Below are 12,870 nucleotides of genomic sequence, written 5' to 3' on the forward strand. Positions count from 1 at the left end.
AATTCTGCCGCATTGAAGGTCCCCAAGAACACAGTGGCCTCCATCATTCTTAAATGGAAGAAGTTTGGAACCACAAAGACTCATCCTAGAGCTTGCCGCCTGGCCATACTGAGCAATCGGGGGAGAAGGACCTTGGTCAGGCAGGTGACCAAGAACCTGATGGTCAGTCTGATAGAGCTCCAGAGTAACTCTGTGGAGATGGGAAAACCTTCCAGAAGGACAACCATCTCTGCAGCACTCCACCAGTCAGGTTTTTATGGTCGAGGGGACAGACGGAAGCCATTCCTCAGTAAAAGGCATATGACAGCCCGCTTGGAGTTTGCCAAAAGGCAGTTAAAGGACTCTCAGTGCAGGAGAAACAAGATTCTCTGGTCTGATGAAACAAAGATTGAACTCTTTGGCCTGAATGCCAAGTGTCACATCTGGAGGAAACCTGGCACCATCCCTACGGTGAAGCATGATGGTGGCAGACGTTTTTCAACGGCAGGGACTGGGACTGACTAGTCAGTCAGGATCGTGGACAAGAATGGATCAAAGTACAAAGATCCTTGATGAAAACCTGCTCCAGAGCGCTCAGGACCTCAGACTGGGGCGAAGGTTCACCTTCCAACAGGACAACGACCCTAACACAGCCAAGACAACGCAGGACTGGCTTCGGGACAAGTCTCTGAATGTCTTTGAGCGGCCCAGCCAGAGTCCAGACTTGAACCCGATCTAACATCTCTGGAGAGACCTGAAAATAGCTGTGCAGCGACGCTACCCATCCAACCTGACAGAGCTTGAGAGGATCTGCAGAGAATAATGGGAGAAACTCCCCAAATACAGGTATGCCAAGCTTGTAGCGTCATACCCAAGAAGACTCGACGCTGCAAAGGTGCTTCAGCTAAGTACTGAATAAATGGTCTGAATACTTATGTAAATGTAATATTTCAGTTCTTTATTTTTAATAAATCTGCTAGATTGAGGGGGGTGGAAATGTCATCAATTTTAGAATAAGGCTGTAACGTAACAAAATGTGGAAAAAGTCAAGGGGTCTGAATACTTTCCGAATGCACTGTACCTCCATACTGCCATTCATTTTTTTTAAACTGGTACCAGTTATCTTCAGACGAGTCCCATGACACTTGTGGGGTCATAGAGCAACAATATCACTCTTTACTCTTGTAAGTGCTCTCAAACGGAACAATCAGACCCAAACCCAAATGGACCCTAGGACAACCAGTCCTAGATCCCGTACCCTAACAAGTCCGGCTCTAGACCAGACCCGATTGGACCAAAGTGACAAAATTATGTTTATCAGCCAAATTTGAACTTTCAGCACTTTGTGACATCGGCTGATGTAAAAAGGGCTTGATAAATACATTTGATTGGTTGATTGATTGCTTTTCTGGTTAACAATAGATCTTTAAATGTTGGCTAGGCCTTCTATAACTCAATAAATTCACCTTATTAGCATAAAATAAATATGCTATAAGCTATGTAGAGCCATGGTCGGGTCCACTCGGGTCTATCAGCTGTAGTTACATAGACCCAAGACCCGATGACAATCAAACAGGACCTGATTCAGACAGCGGGACAAGTTAGAATTCTGGACCTGGACCCGCTGGGGTCTCAGGCATTCTGGTTCAGGTAGACCTTTATGATGCAGAAACAAATTTTTAAACATCACCTTGTGTATTCTACTATTTTAACTCTCAACACTAAGTTTTGTATATATTTTTGGTGGCGGGACCCAAATTGGCCGCTTATATCGCTTATTCATAGGTCTGGCCCTGAGTATAAGTATGTACAGTAGCCTATGTAAACTGGCATTTATTTATTTTTGTAGGAATTTATTAATCTTATATTAACATTGGAGGCTTACGATTTTGTGGTTATAATTTAGCAAATGTAATTATACTTTTAAAGTTTTGTCCTTGACAAACGTTTGATAGCGTTTCTCCGGGAACTGTGAACTCCCACAGACTACTAACGTAACACCTACAGTTTTAGTTCACCTGCACACACCACAGAGAAGGCACGGTAACTTACTGGAAAATATATTTTGTCGCGCGAAATACTAATAGTAGAAACATCGGGGGCACATTTTTGACATTATCAACCCCAAAATATCTGCGATGTCTTGGACGTACATGTTATCATATACATCTTTCTTCAGTGCATTTTTGTTCGGAGTCCGACCGCAAAGTAAGTGTTGCAGCCAAGCCTATATGTTTCGGGGGAGGTAGTGATGTGAGCACAGGGTTTTATTGATAACTTGGACAATGTTTGTTAATCTTTTAATATGCCACAATTTTTTGAATAGACCTAATACTTTATTTTATTCTAACCACCCTTCACGTACATACAGGCTATCATGTTGAAAGAATGCTCTTAATTTAGTTTGTATTATATTTAAGTTATTGTACATAGGCTATCACTAATAAAGATCAAAGTGTTACAAGACCCAAATCAATGTTTGATGATCGTAAACAGAATACTTAACAATACTTTATAGCTTTATGTAGCCATACTGGTTAACATGTTTTATTAACAGATTGAATGATTCGATTTGGTCTTATCAATATCAATTGATAAGCTAAAATTGATAAATGCTGTTGATGTAGAATAGGTCATAGAATCGTTTTTAGGGCTGTTTTACTCCATAGATTATGCTTTTGGGCAACATTAAAAGTGGCACGAACAGGTGAAGGATGGTTACTTGAATATAAGTGTTTGTTTTTAGTTGGATGTGAAATGTGTCCTTATTCTAAACATGCCCTTGTAACCATTCAATATTTTTCGAATGGAAAAATTCCTCGTGGATGATAAATAATAGGATAGACTGGTTTTTCAGGAAAATGGACATGGTGCTTTCTCCTGCTCAGGGTGCTTACCCCCGCATGTTTTACTGTTCAACCTTAAGAGATGTTTGCAGTGCAAATGTTGTCTGTATACACCATGGCCTAGCTCCTCATTGAGCCACTACATACGTGTGGGATTTTCACTATCCAAAACAAGAAATGAGATTTGTATGCACTTTTACTGCAGCATCAGAGATCAGTACAGCTAGTTATGATATTAATAGTTACTGTAGTGAATACAATTATCCATATGAAAGTAATGACAATCTGAGAAAGCATAATTAGACCTTTCTACAGTAATTATCATTTGAGCATGTATTGTCCTCCCATTGTCTGAGACTAGGGACAGATTCAATAATTTTGTAACATGACAAGACTGGGAGGAAGAACAAGAGTCAAGTTTCTTATGCTCTCCCACAGATAGCATCCAAACCCTGGTAGATTGGTAGTGAGTGGTGTACATCTGTATAAATGTCTTGCATCAGGATCAGACAGCAAAATCAAGAGTATGTTTCTCAGAATGTAGAATCTAGTCCACTAGCTAGATAATGAGCAAGTAAACACCCCTTCCTCTTAAGGGCTGTTTATCATCTTCCATGGGAGGTTATTAGGGAAAGAGGCCATTAGATAAACTACTCACAAACTGATATCTTCTCCGGAAATGTTTCTGATCTTACTTCTAAGACAGCAGTGTGGCCCAGCTTTGAGAAAAAGAGTTTGATACAGAGCCATACTGTGAGGTTTCTTGTGGCTCTGGTTTAAAATGTACAGCATAAAAAGTAGTAAATAGTTTTTCTGTTCTATTTGTGTAGTTGTGTCTCTGGATCATATTCCTGAGATTCTCCCCTATGAGGTGAGTGGCAGGGTAACCAGCACTACCATTGTGCTGGGCCAGCCTCTGTGCTACTTCAACACACTGACCCAGCTCAAATGCAGTCAAAGCACCTGTCAAGTATGGGCTGCCATCGCCTCTGGACCAGGTAGGTCTCAACTGGATGTGGCAAAGTATTTAAAGACATCGAGGGACGTATCTTAACTTTGATACAATTATTAATAATGATTCATACATCAGATTAGAATTCCAGTGCAGCTAAATCAAAATCAAATCAGATACTAGATAGATGTACGATTGTCCAGCCCATTGATCATTTTGTCTTTTCTCGTGGCCCTTTTCCACATCAGGCATCAACAACTTTGACATTGACAAGCTGGTAGCAGTACAGATCGTCAGTGCCTCTCCATACCCTATTGCCTTCAGCAGCCAGACTAATAGAATGTACTTTGTAACCAAATTGGGTCGCCCTAAGGACTTCCCCTGTGGCCAGTTGCCTGGCATCAAGTACTTCAGAGTAGGTGCGGAGGGCAACTGCACCAACACCAACTGCAATGGGATCCTACCTCCGGGTTCCACTGTCAGGTATCATAATACCATAGCAATATACATCAAGGATGCTTTTGTCATTGTCAGTCTTGAAAGCAACTGACTTTTAACAGCTAGGAATGTCTAAATCCCAACTAATTGAAAAGTATAATTGATGGATTTGTTGTGGTCTTTTTAAGGTCAGTGCGGGTCACGTGTAAATGTGTATTTTCTTATTTTTCAGGGTGAAGTACATCCTCATTGATCCAGTGTCCAGAGGAGTGGTCTCAGAGTCTAAATGGTCATATCCCATTTCTCTAACATCAAGTAAGATAAAGCCACTAAAATAAACTATGAACATTATTATTACACAGATATAGCCTATAATCGGCACAAGATGTTTAACGGTCGTTCCACTCGGGGGAGCTAATAGCCCTGGCCTGAATTGAAAATGGTTTATTGTGTTCCCTCTTAAAGGCCAATTTTACTCAGAGGTTTAAAAAAAGAATAATCTCCGTCTGTGCAGCGAGGTCCTGGTCCTCCATAGATGAGTGGATAGGGAAGCACTCTGGGGGAATGGTGGTCATCACAGTCATCTCTTCCTGTCTGCTGGCTGTCCTGCTACTGCTGCTGGGAGCTGTGCTGCTACTGGACGGGTGAGACACACACGTATTTTACATTTTAGTCATTTAGCAGACGCTCTTATCGAGAGCGACTTAAAATTCATGCCATACAATACAATACCATATCCAGAGTTTACCCTGAGATGTTTTTCAGCAGCGGGGGCAAAGCTAGTCGGGGGATATTTGTTTTTGTAGAATGACTGTGAGAAGGTCACTTCTGGTGACTTTTTGCAAAGGACATTCTATTCCAAAATGCATGAAAATGTAATTATGTTGACACCATCTGAAATATAATTTACCCTTTAAAAGCATTATAACCTGTAGCCCAAGTGATGCAGTATATATGTTTTAAATAATTAGGCTGCAGCATAGGGTTGCCCATCTGCATTTACCTAATTGAAAACCCCCAAAGGACTCTGAATGCATCAAAAGCTTTTAAAATGTCTTTAATCGACACTGCTCACTCTGTTTGCTACAAATATACGTTGTAACTTGTCACTCTGAACTTAAAAGCGTGTCTCGGCAGGTGTGTGTGTGTGTGTGTGTGTGTGCATACAAAAATACATACATACATACAGTTGAAGTTGGAAGTTTACATACACTTGGGTTGGAGTCATTAACTTGTTTTTCAACCACTCCACAAATTTCTTGTTAACAAACTATAGTTTTGGCAAGTCGGTTAGGACATCTACTTTGTGCATGACACAAGTAATTCTTCCAACAATTGTTTACAGACAGATTATTTCACTTATAATTCACTGTATCACAATTCCAGTGGGTCAGAGGTTTACATACACTAAGTTGACTGTGCTTTTTAACAGCTTGGAAAATTCCAGAAAATGATGTCATGGCTTTAGAAGCTTCTAATAGGCTAATTGACATAATTTGAGTCAATAGGAGGTGTACCTGTGGATGTATTTCAAGGCCTACCTTCAAACTCAGTGCCTCTTTGCTTGACATCATGGGAAAATCAAAATAAATCAGCCAAGACCTCCACAAGTCTGGTTCATCCTTGGGAGCAATTTCCAAACGCCTGAAGGTACCACGTTCATCTGTACAAACAATAGTACGCAAGTATAAACACCATGGGACCACGCAGCCGTCATACCACTCAGGAAGGAGATGCGTTCTGTCTCCTAGAGATGAAAGTACTTTGGTGCGAAAAGTGCAAATAAATCCCAGAACAACAGCAAAGGACCTTGTGAAGATGCTGGAGGAAACAGGTACAAAAGTATCTATATCCACAGTAAATTAGTCCTATATCGACATAACCTGAAAGGCCACTCAGCAAGGAAGAAGCCACTGCTCCAAAACTGCCATAAAAAAGCCAGACTATGGTTTGCAACTGCACATGGGGACAAAAAGTGCAAATAAATCCCAGAACAACAGCAAAGGACCTTGTGAAGATGCTGGAGGAAACAGGTACAAAAGTATCTATATCCACAGTAAATGAGTCCTATATCGACATAACCTGAAAGGCCACTCAGCAAGGAAGAACCCACTGCTCCAAAACTGCCATAAAAAAGCCAGACTATGGTTTGCAACTGCACATGGGGACAAAGATGGTACTTTTGGAGAAATGTCCTCTGGTCTGATGAAACAAAAATAGAACTGTTTGGCCATAATGACCATCGTTATGTTTGGAGGAAAACGGGGGAGGCTTGCAAGCCAAAGAACACCATCCCAACCGTGAAGCACGGGGGTGGCAGCATCATGTTGTGGGGGTGCTTTGCTGCATGAAGGACTGGTGCACTTCACAAAATAGATGGCTTCATGAGGTAGGAAAATTATGTGGATATATTGAAGCAACATCTCAAGACATCAGTCAGGAAGTTAAAGCTTGGTCGCAAATGGGTCTTCCAAAATGGGCAATGACCCCAAGCATACTTCCAAAGTTGTGGCAAAATGGCTTAAGGACAACAGTCAAGGTATTGGAGTGGCCATCACAAGGCCCTGACCTCAATCCCATAGAAAATTTGTGGGCAGAACTGAAAAAGCGTGTGCAAGCAAGGAGGCCTACAAACCTAACTCAGTTACACCAGCTCTGTCAGGAGGAATGGGCCGAAATTCACCCAACTTATTGTGGGAAGCTTGTGGAAGGCTTTCCAAAATGTTTGACCCAAGTTAAACAATTTAAAGGCAATGCTACCAAATACTAATTGAGTGTATGTAAACTTCTGACCCACTGGGAATGTGATGAAAGAAATAAAAGCTGAAATGAATCATTCTCTCTACTATTATTCTGACATTTCACATTCTTAAAATAAAGTGGTGATCCTAACTGACCTAAAACACGGAATTTTTACTAGGATTAAATGTCAGGAATTGTGAAAAACTGAGTTGAAATATATTTGGCTAAGGTGTATGTAAACTTCAACTGTACATACATACATACATACAGTACCAGTCAAAAGTTTGCACACACCTGCTCATTCAAGGGTTTTTCTTTACTATTTTCTACATTGTAGAATAAATGTGAAGACATCAAAACTATGAAATAACACATGGAATCATGTAGTAAGCAAAAAAGTGTTAAACAAATCAAAATACATTTTAGAGTCTTCAAAGTCTTCACCCTTTGCCTTGATGACAGCTTTGCACACTATTGTTATTCTATCAACCAGCTTCATGAGGAATGCTTTTCTGACAATCTTGAAGGAGTTCCCACATATGCTAAGCAATTGTTGGGTGCTTTTCCTTCACTCTGTGGTCCAAGTTATCCCAAACCATCTCAATTGGGTTCAGGTCAGGTGATTGTGGAAGACATCATCTGATGCTGCACTCCATCACTCTCCTTCTCGGTCACAGAGCCCTTACACAGCCTCGAGGTGTGTTTTGGGTCATTGTCCTGTTGAAAAACAAATGATAGTCCCACTAAGCGCAAACTAGATGGGATGGCATATCGCTGCAGAATGCTGTGGTAGCCATGCTGGTTAAGTGTGCCTTGAATTCTAAATAAATCACTGACAGTGTCACCAGCAAAGCACCATCACACCTCCTCCTTCATGCTTCACATGTGGAGGTCATCCGTTCACCTATTCTGCGTCTCACAAAGACACGGCGGTTGGAACCAAAAATCTCAAATTTGGACTCATCAGACCGAAGGACAGATTTCCACTGGTCTAATGTCCATTGCTCGTGTCTCTTGGCACAAGCAAGTCTCTTCTTATTATTGGTGTCCTTTAGAAGGTCTGATTCAATCAGTCTCCTCTGAACAGTTGATGTTGAGATGTGTCTCTTACTTGAACTCTGTGATGCATTTATTTGGGCTGTAATTTCTGAGGCGGGTAACTCTAATGAACTTATCCTCTGCAGCGGAGGTAACTCTGTGTCTTCCTTTCCTGTGGCGGTCCTCATGAGAGCCAGTTTCATCATTGCGCTTGATGGTTTTTGCGACTGCACTTGAAGAAACTTTAAAAGTTCTTGAAATGTTCCGCATTGACTTACCTTCATGTCTTAAAGTAACGATGGACTGTCGTTTCTCTTTGCTTATTTTAGCTGTTCTTGCCATAATATGGACTTGGTCTTTTACCAAATAGGGCTATCTTCTGTATACTACCCCTACCTTGTCACAACACAACTGATTGGCTCAAACGCAGTAAGGAGGAAATAAATTCCACAAATTAACGTTTAACAAGGCACACCTGTTAATTGAAATGCATTTCAGGTGACTACCTCATGAAGCTGGTTGAGCTGGTGCAAAGCTTTCATCAAGGCAAAGGGTGGAAACTTTGAAGAATCTTATATATATAAAATTTATTTGATTTGTTTAACACTTTTTTGGTTACTACATGATTCCATATGTTATATTTCATAGTTTTGATGTCTTCACTATTATTATACAATGTAAAAAATAAAGAAAAACCCTGTAATGAGTAGGTGTGCCAAACTTTTGAATGGTAATGTATATATTTAAAATGTTTCACATTTATTAGATTTTGGGGAGGGGCGTCAACATGCTAAATTAATATTGGGGATACACTGCTATACCATAGTAGCACATATCCTAGGAAATAGAATCTTCACCCTACCTTGCTCAACACAAAAATGACTTCAAGGCACTGGCAGCATTGGGGTTAGAAATGACAAAAATGTTCTACTGACCTGATAATGTGGTTGCATATAAACATGTGAGCCTTACGAGAAACGTTGTGTTTCCTGCCTTTCCCTTAACACAGTTTGGGATCATTCCGTGGAGGCCATGACATCACCACTGGACCTGGGATACTGGGACAATACTCATACTAACTTCCTCCACTCTCAGACCAGTACAGCACTCCTCAAGACATTTCTGTGACCATTGATGTGGACACTTCACTGTGCATCTAGCAGAGACCTAGGATGGAAAGATGCATATGGTTAAACCTTATGTTAATGTTCTGATGTCATTTCTACATGAACATTGCCTTGCAAAAGTATTCAGACCCCTTGGATTCCTTCACATAATTTTTGTGTTACAAAGTGGGATTAAAATAGATGTAATTGTCATTTTTTGTCAACAATCTACACAAAATACTCTAAAGTCCAAGTCGAAGAAAAATGCAAGCATTTCTTAATCAAATGTAGATAGACGTTGCATCAGTATTCACCTCCCTGAGTCCATACACATTAGAAACACCTTTGACAGCGATAACAGCTGTGAGTCTTCTTGGGTAAGTCTCTAAGAGCTTTGCACACCTGGAATGTGCAATATTTGCATATTATTATTTTCAAAATTGTTCAAGCTCTTTCAGAATAATGGTTAAACAGCAATTTTCTTTCCATAGTATTTCAAGCAGATTTAAGTCAAAACTGTAACTTGGCCACTTAGGAACATTCACTGACTTCTTAGTAAGCAACTCCAGTGTAGATTTGGCTTTGTGTTGTAGTTTATTGTCCTGCTGAAAGGTGAAATCCTCTCACAGTGTCTGGTGTAAAGCAAACTGAAGTAGGTTTTGCTCTAGGATTTTACCTGTGCTTAGCTCCATCCCGTTTCATTTTATCCTGAGAAACTCCCCAATATTTGCCGATGCAACCACCACCATGCTAGAAAATAAGGAGGCTGTTACTCAGTGATGTGTTGCATTTAGACCAGAAAGTGTATTCCTTTACCAGGTTATTTTTTTTCTTCAAAATTACTTTAATGCTTTGTTGTATACAATATGCATGTTTTGGAATTTTTTGTATATTTGTGTTCTTTTCACGCTGTCATTTACGTCATTATTGTGGAGTCACTACAATGTTGTTGTCCATCCTCAGTTCTCTCCCATCAGAGCCATTGAACTCTGTGGCTGTTTTAAAATCACCAATGGGCTCATTGTAACATCCCTGAGCAATTTCATTCCTGTCCTACAGTTCAGTTCAGAAGGACTGTATCTTAGAGGTGTCTGGGTGGTTTAATATATAATGCACATAATTAATAACTAGACCATGCTTAAAGAGATATTCAATGTCTGATTAGTCATTGTTACCCATCTACCACTGCTCTTTTCACTGCTCTTTTGTATGATGCTTTCGAAAATCTCTCTGGTCTTTAATAGTTTAATCTGTGCTTAATCTGTAGTTTAATCTGTGCTTGAAATTCAATACTTGACCGAGGGACCTTACAGATGTTCTATGTATGGGGGACAGAGGAAGGGTTAGTCATTTAAAAATCATGTCAACCCCGTATTATTTCACACAGTGAGTCCAGGTAACTTTTTATGTAATTTGTTAAGCCAAATATTACTCCTGATCTAATTTAGGCTTGTCTAAACAAAGGGTTGAATACTAATGCAAAAACGATTTTTTTGTTATTTAATTAAAACAAATAATAATCTTCCACTTTGACATTAAGGAATATTTTGTGTATATTATTGACCGAAAATGACGATTCATTTTAATCCCACTTTGTAACACTATAAAATGTGAAGAGATCCATGGGGTTTGAATACTTTTGCAAAGTACTTTTGTAATGCAAACTGCTACAATACTTAATCAAATGTCTATGGGAACCATAATTAATCAAGCCTTTCTCTCTCCCTATCTATCTGACATCACAATCTTAAACCTTTCTTGGACTGCAACAGATTATTTAAAAGATGTTTGTATATGTCTAAATGTTTGAATCTATTTGTAGTACATATCTATTTTTGTTATATATATACTGAACAAAAATATAAATGCAATATGCAACAATTTCACTGAGTTAGTTCATTTAAGGAAATCAGTAAACTGAAAAATTAATTAGGCCCTCATTTATGAATTTCACATGACTAGGCAGGGGTGCAGGGAAAAGGCCCCACCCCCTTGGGAGCCAGGCACTGCCAATCAGAGTGAGTTTTTCCCTACAAAAGGGCTTCATTACAGACATAAATAAATACATTCAATTCTCTGGCAACAGTTCTGGTGAACATTTCTGCAGTCAGAATGGCAATTGCATGCTCCCTCAACTTGAGACATCTGTGGCATTGTGTTGTGTGACACAACTGCATATTTTAGAGTTACGTTTTATTGTCCCCAGCACAAGATGCACCTGTGTAATGATCATGCTATTTAATCAGCTTTTTGACATGGTAATTGGTAATTTCCTGTATTACTAAATGAGGAGAGTTTACAAACCACACACAAGTCAGAGTTATATTTTAAAGTCCATCTTTAATTATATGAGCTTCACCATAACCCTTTGACTCTCAGATCAATTCAGTGTCTATAAATGAATTCTCTGAGAGTCCTTACAAAAGAATACTTAGTATCTTTTATAGCCAAGATACACCCCTCTCAACTCACATGATGAACCACAGATCTTAGGAACTTCACAAAGGGCCTTTTACTTGAGAGAGGAGTATCCCATAGCCAGATAGCATTAGCTATAAATTATCGTTCAGTTTGGTCTCTTAGACGAGGTTCTACTTCTCGTTCTTGGTACTTCATAGTACCAAAACATTACCTCATCCAATGGCATATATCAATTGTCAATTCTAGATACTCCCATCTCAAATACACCCCCTCCTGGACAAGCTCACGGAGGGGAGTGAGCCTCTAGGTCATATACTAGGTCAAGAGAAGGGCAACATCAGAGGGGACATACAATAGTTACAGACACATTCACATATGAAGACAATGTTCAAACCTGACTTCTCCCTTTCTGATATTCTGCATATTACCAGACATGTAAAAGACAAGCCTGACCTCTCCCCTCTCTGGGTCCCAAGTGACTTTTCCCTAGAGAAGAAAGGAAAATGCAACTGCCAACAGTATAGTCCAAAAGAAGACATTCTAATGACAAGTATAAAATAAATAAAACATCTTATTTATCTATGTTACCTAACTAATTCTGATTCAGCTACGACACATGCCACACCTGGCAGGTGGATGAATTATCTTGGCAAAGGAGAAATGCTCACTAACATGGATGTAAACACATTTGTGCACAAAGTTTGAGAGAAATTACCTTTTTGTGCATATGGAACATTTCTGGGGACTTTTATTTCAGTTCATGAAACATGGGAACAAAAACTTAAGATGTGATGGGTTAAATCCAATACAACACAGAGTGAAACCTGTATTTTCAAGTATTGTGGTGGCAGCATCATGTTATGGGTATGCTTGCCACCGGCAGGGACTGGGGAGTTTTCTGAATATCTAACCCTGGGATAGAGCGGGACAATTACACACATTTTTCTGCCAAAAACAGACCAGAATGGCTTTCCAAGTTGTGTTGCTTAGTGCTCCAGTCTCAGTCCTGACTTAAATTTGCTTGAAAATCACAGACAATGTTTGAATATTGCTGTCCATCAATGATTCCTAACCAAATTTAGCCTACTGAGCTTGAGCAATGTTGACAAAACCAATCGATATACAGTATTTTTTACCCTAAAAGTTGTGCAAAGTTGTTAGAATCTTATTCAAAATGATTCACAGCTGTAATAACATTCACAGCTGTAATGGCTGCCTGAGGTGCTTCCACCATCACAAAGTATTAATTATTGGGTGTGAGAACATACACAATCAAGACATCATAGACATAAGACATAATAATAATAATAATTGGAAAATGCTCTATAATTTTATTTCACTTTGAAAA

General features: G+C 39.6%; 1 protein-coding gene across 1 annotated transcript; it reads left to right on the forward strand.

Moving 5' to 3' along the window:
• Window positions 1-1,991: 1,991 nt before the first annotated feature.
• Window positions 1,992-10,586, forward strand: LOC139537527 (uroplakin-3b-like). The gene is made up of 6 exons (XM_071338944.1): window positions 1,992-2,187; window positions 3,656-3,823; window positions 4,026-4,260; window positions 4,448-4,530; window positions 4,730-4,859; window positions 9,005-10,586. The coding sequence occupies exons 1-6, from the start codon at window positions 2,118-2,120 to the stop codon at window positions 9,072-9,074; spliced, it is 756 nt and encodes a 251-aa protein (XP_071195045.1). The 5' UTR covers window positions 1,992-2,117; the 3' UTR covers window positions 9,075-10,586.
• The last annotated feature ends 2,284 nt before the right edge of the window (window positions 10,587-12,870 follow it).

The sequence above is a fragment of the Salvelinus alpinus genome, chromosome 13, assembly GCF_045679555.1.
Source record: "Salvelinus alpinus chromosome 13, SLU_Salpinus.1, whole genome shotgun sequence".
Taxonomy (NCBI): Eukaryota; Metazoa; Chordata; class Actinopteri; order Salmoniformes; family Salmonidae; genus Salvelinus; species Salvelinus alpinus.

Bases quoted from the DNA above. Each gene is read 5' to 3' on its own strand.
- LOC139537527 (XM_071338944.1), top strand. From the start codon at position 2,118: ATGTCTTGGACGTACATGTTATCATATACATCTTTCTTCAGTGCATTT. The intron at 3,824-4,025 runs GTAGGTCTCAAC...TTTCCACATCAG, and splicing joins TGCCATCGCCTCTGGACCAG to GCATCAACAACTTTGACATT. The intron at 4,860-9,004 runs GTGAGACACACA...CCCTTAACACAG, and splicing joins GCTGTGCTGCTACTGGACGG to TTTGGGATCATTCCGTGGAG.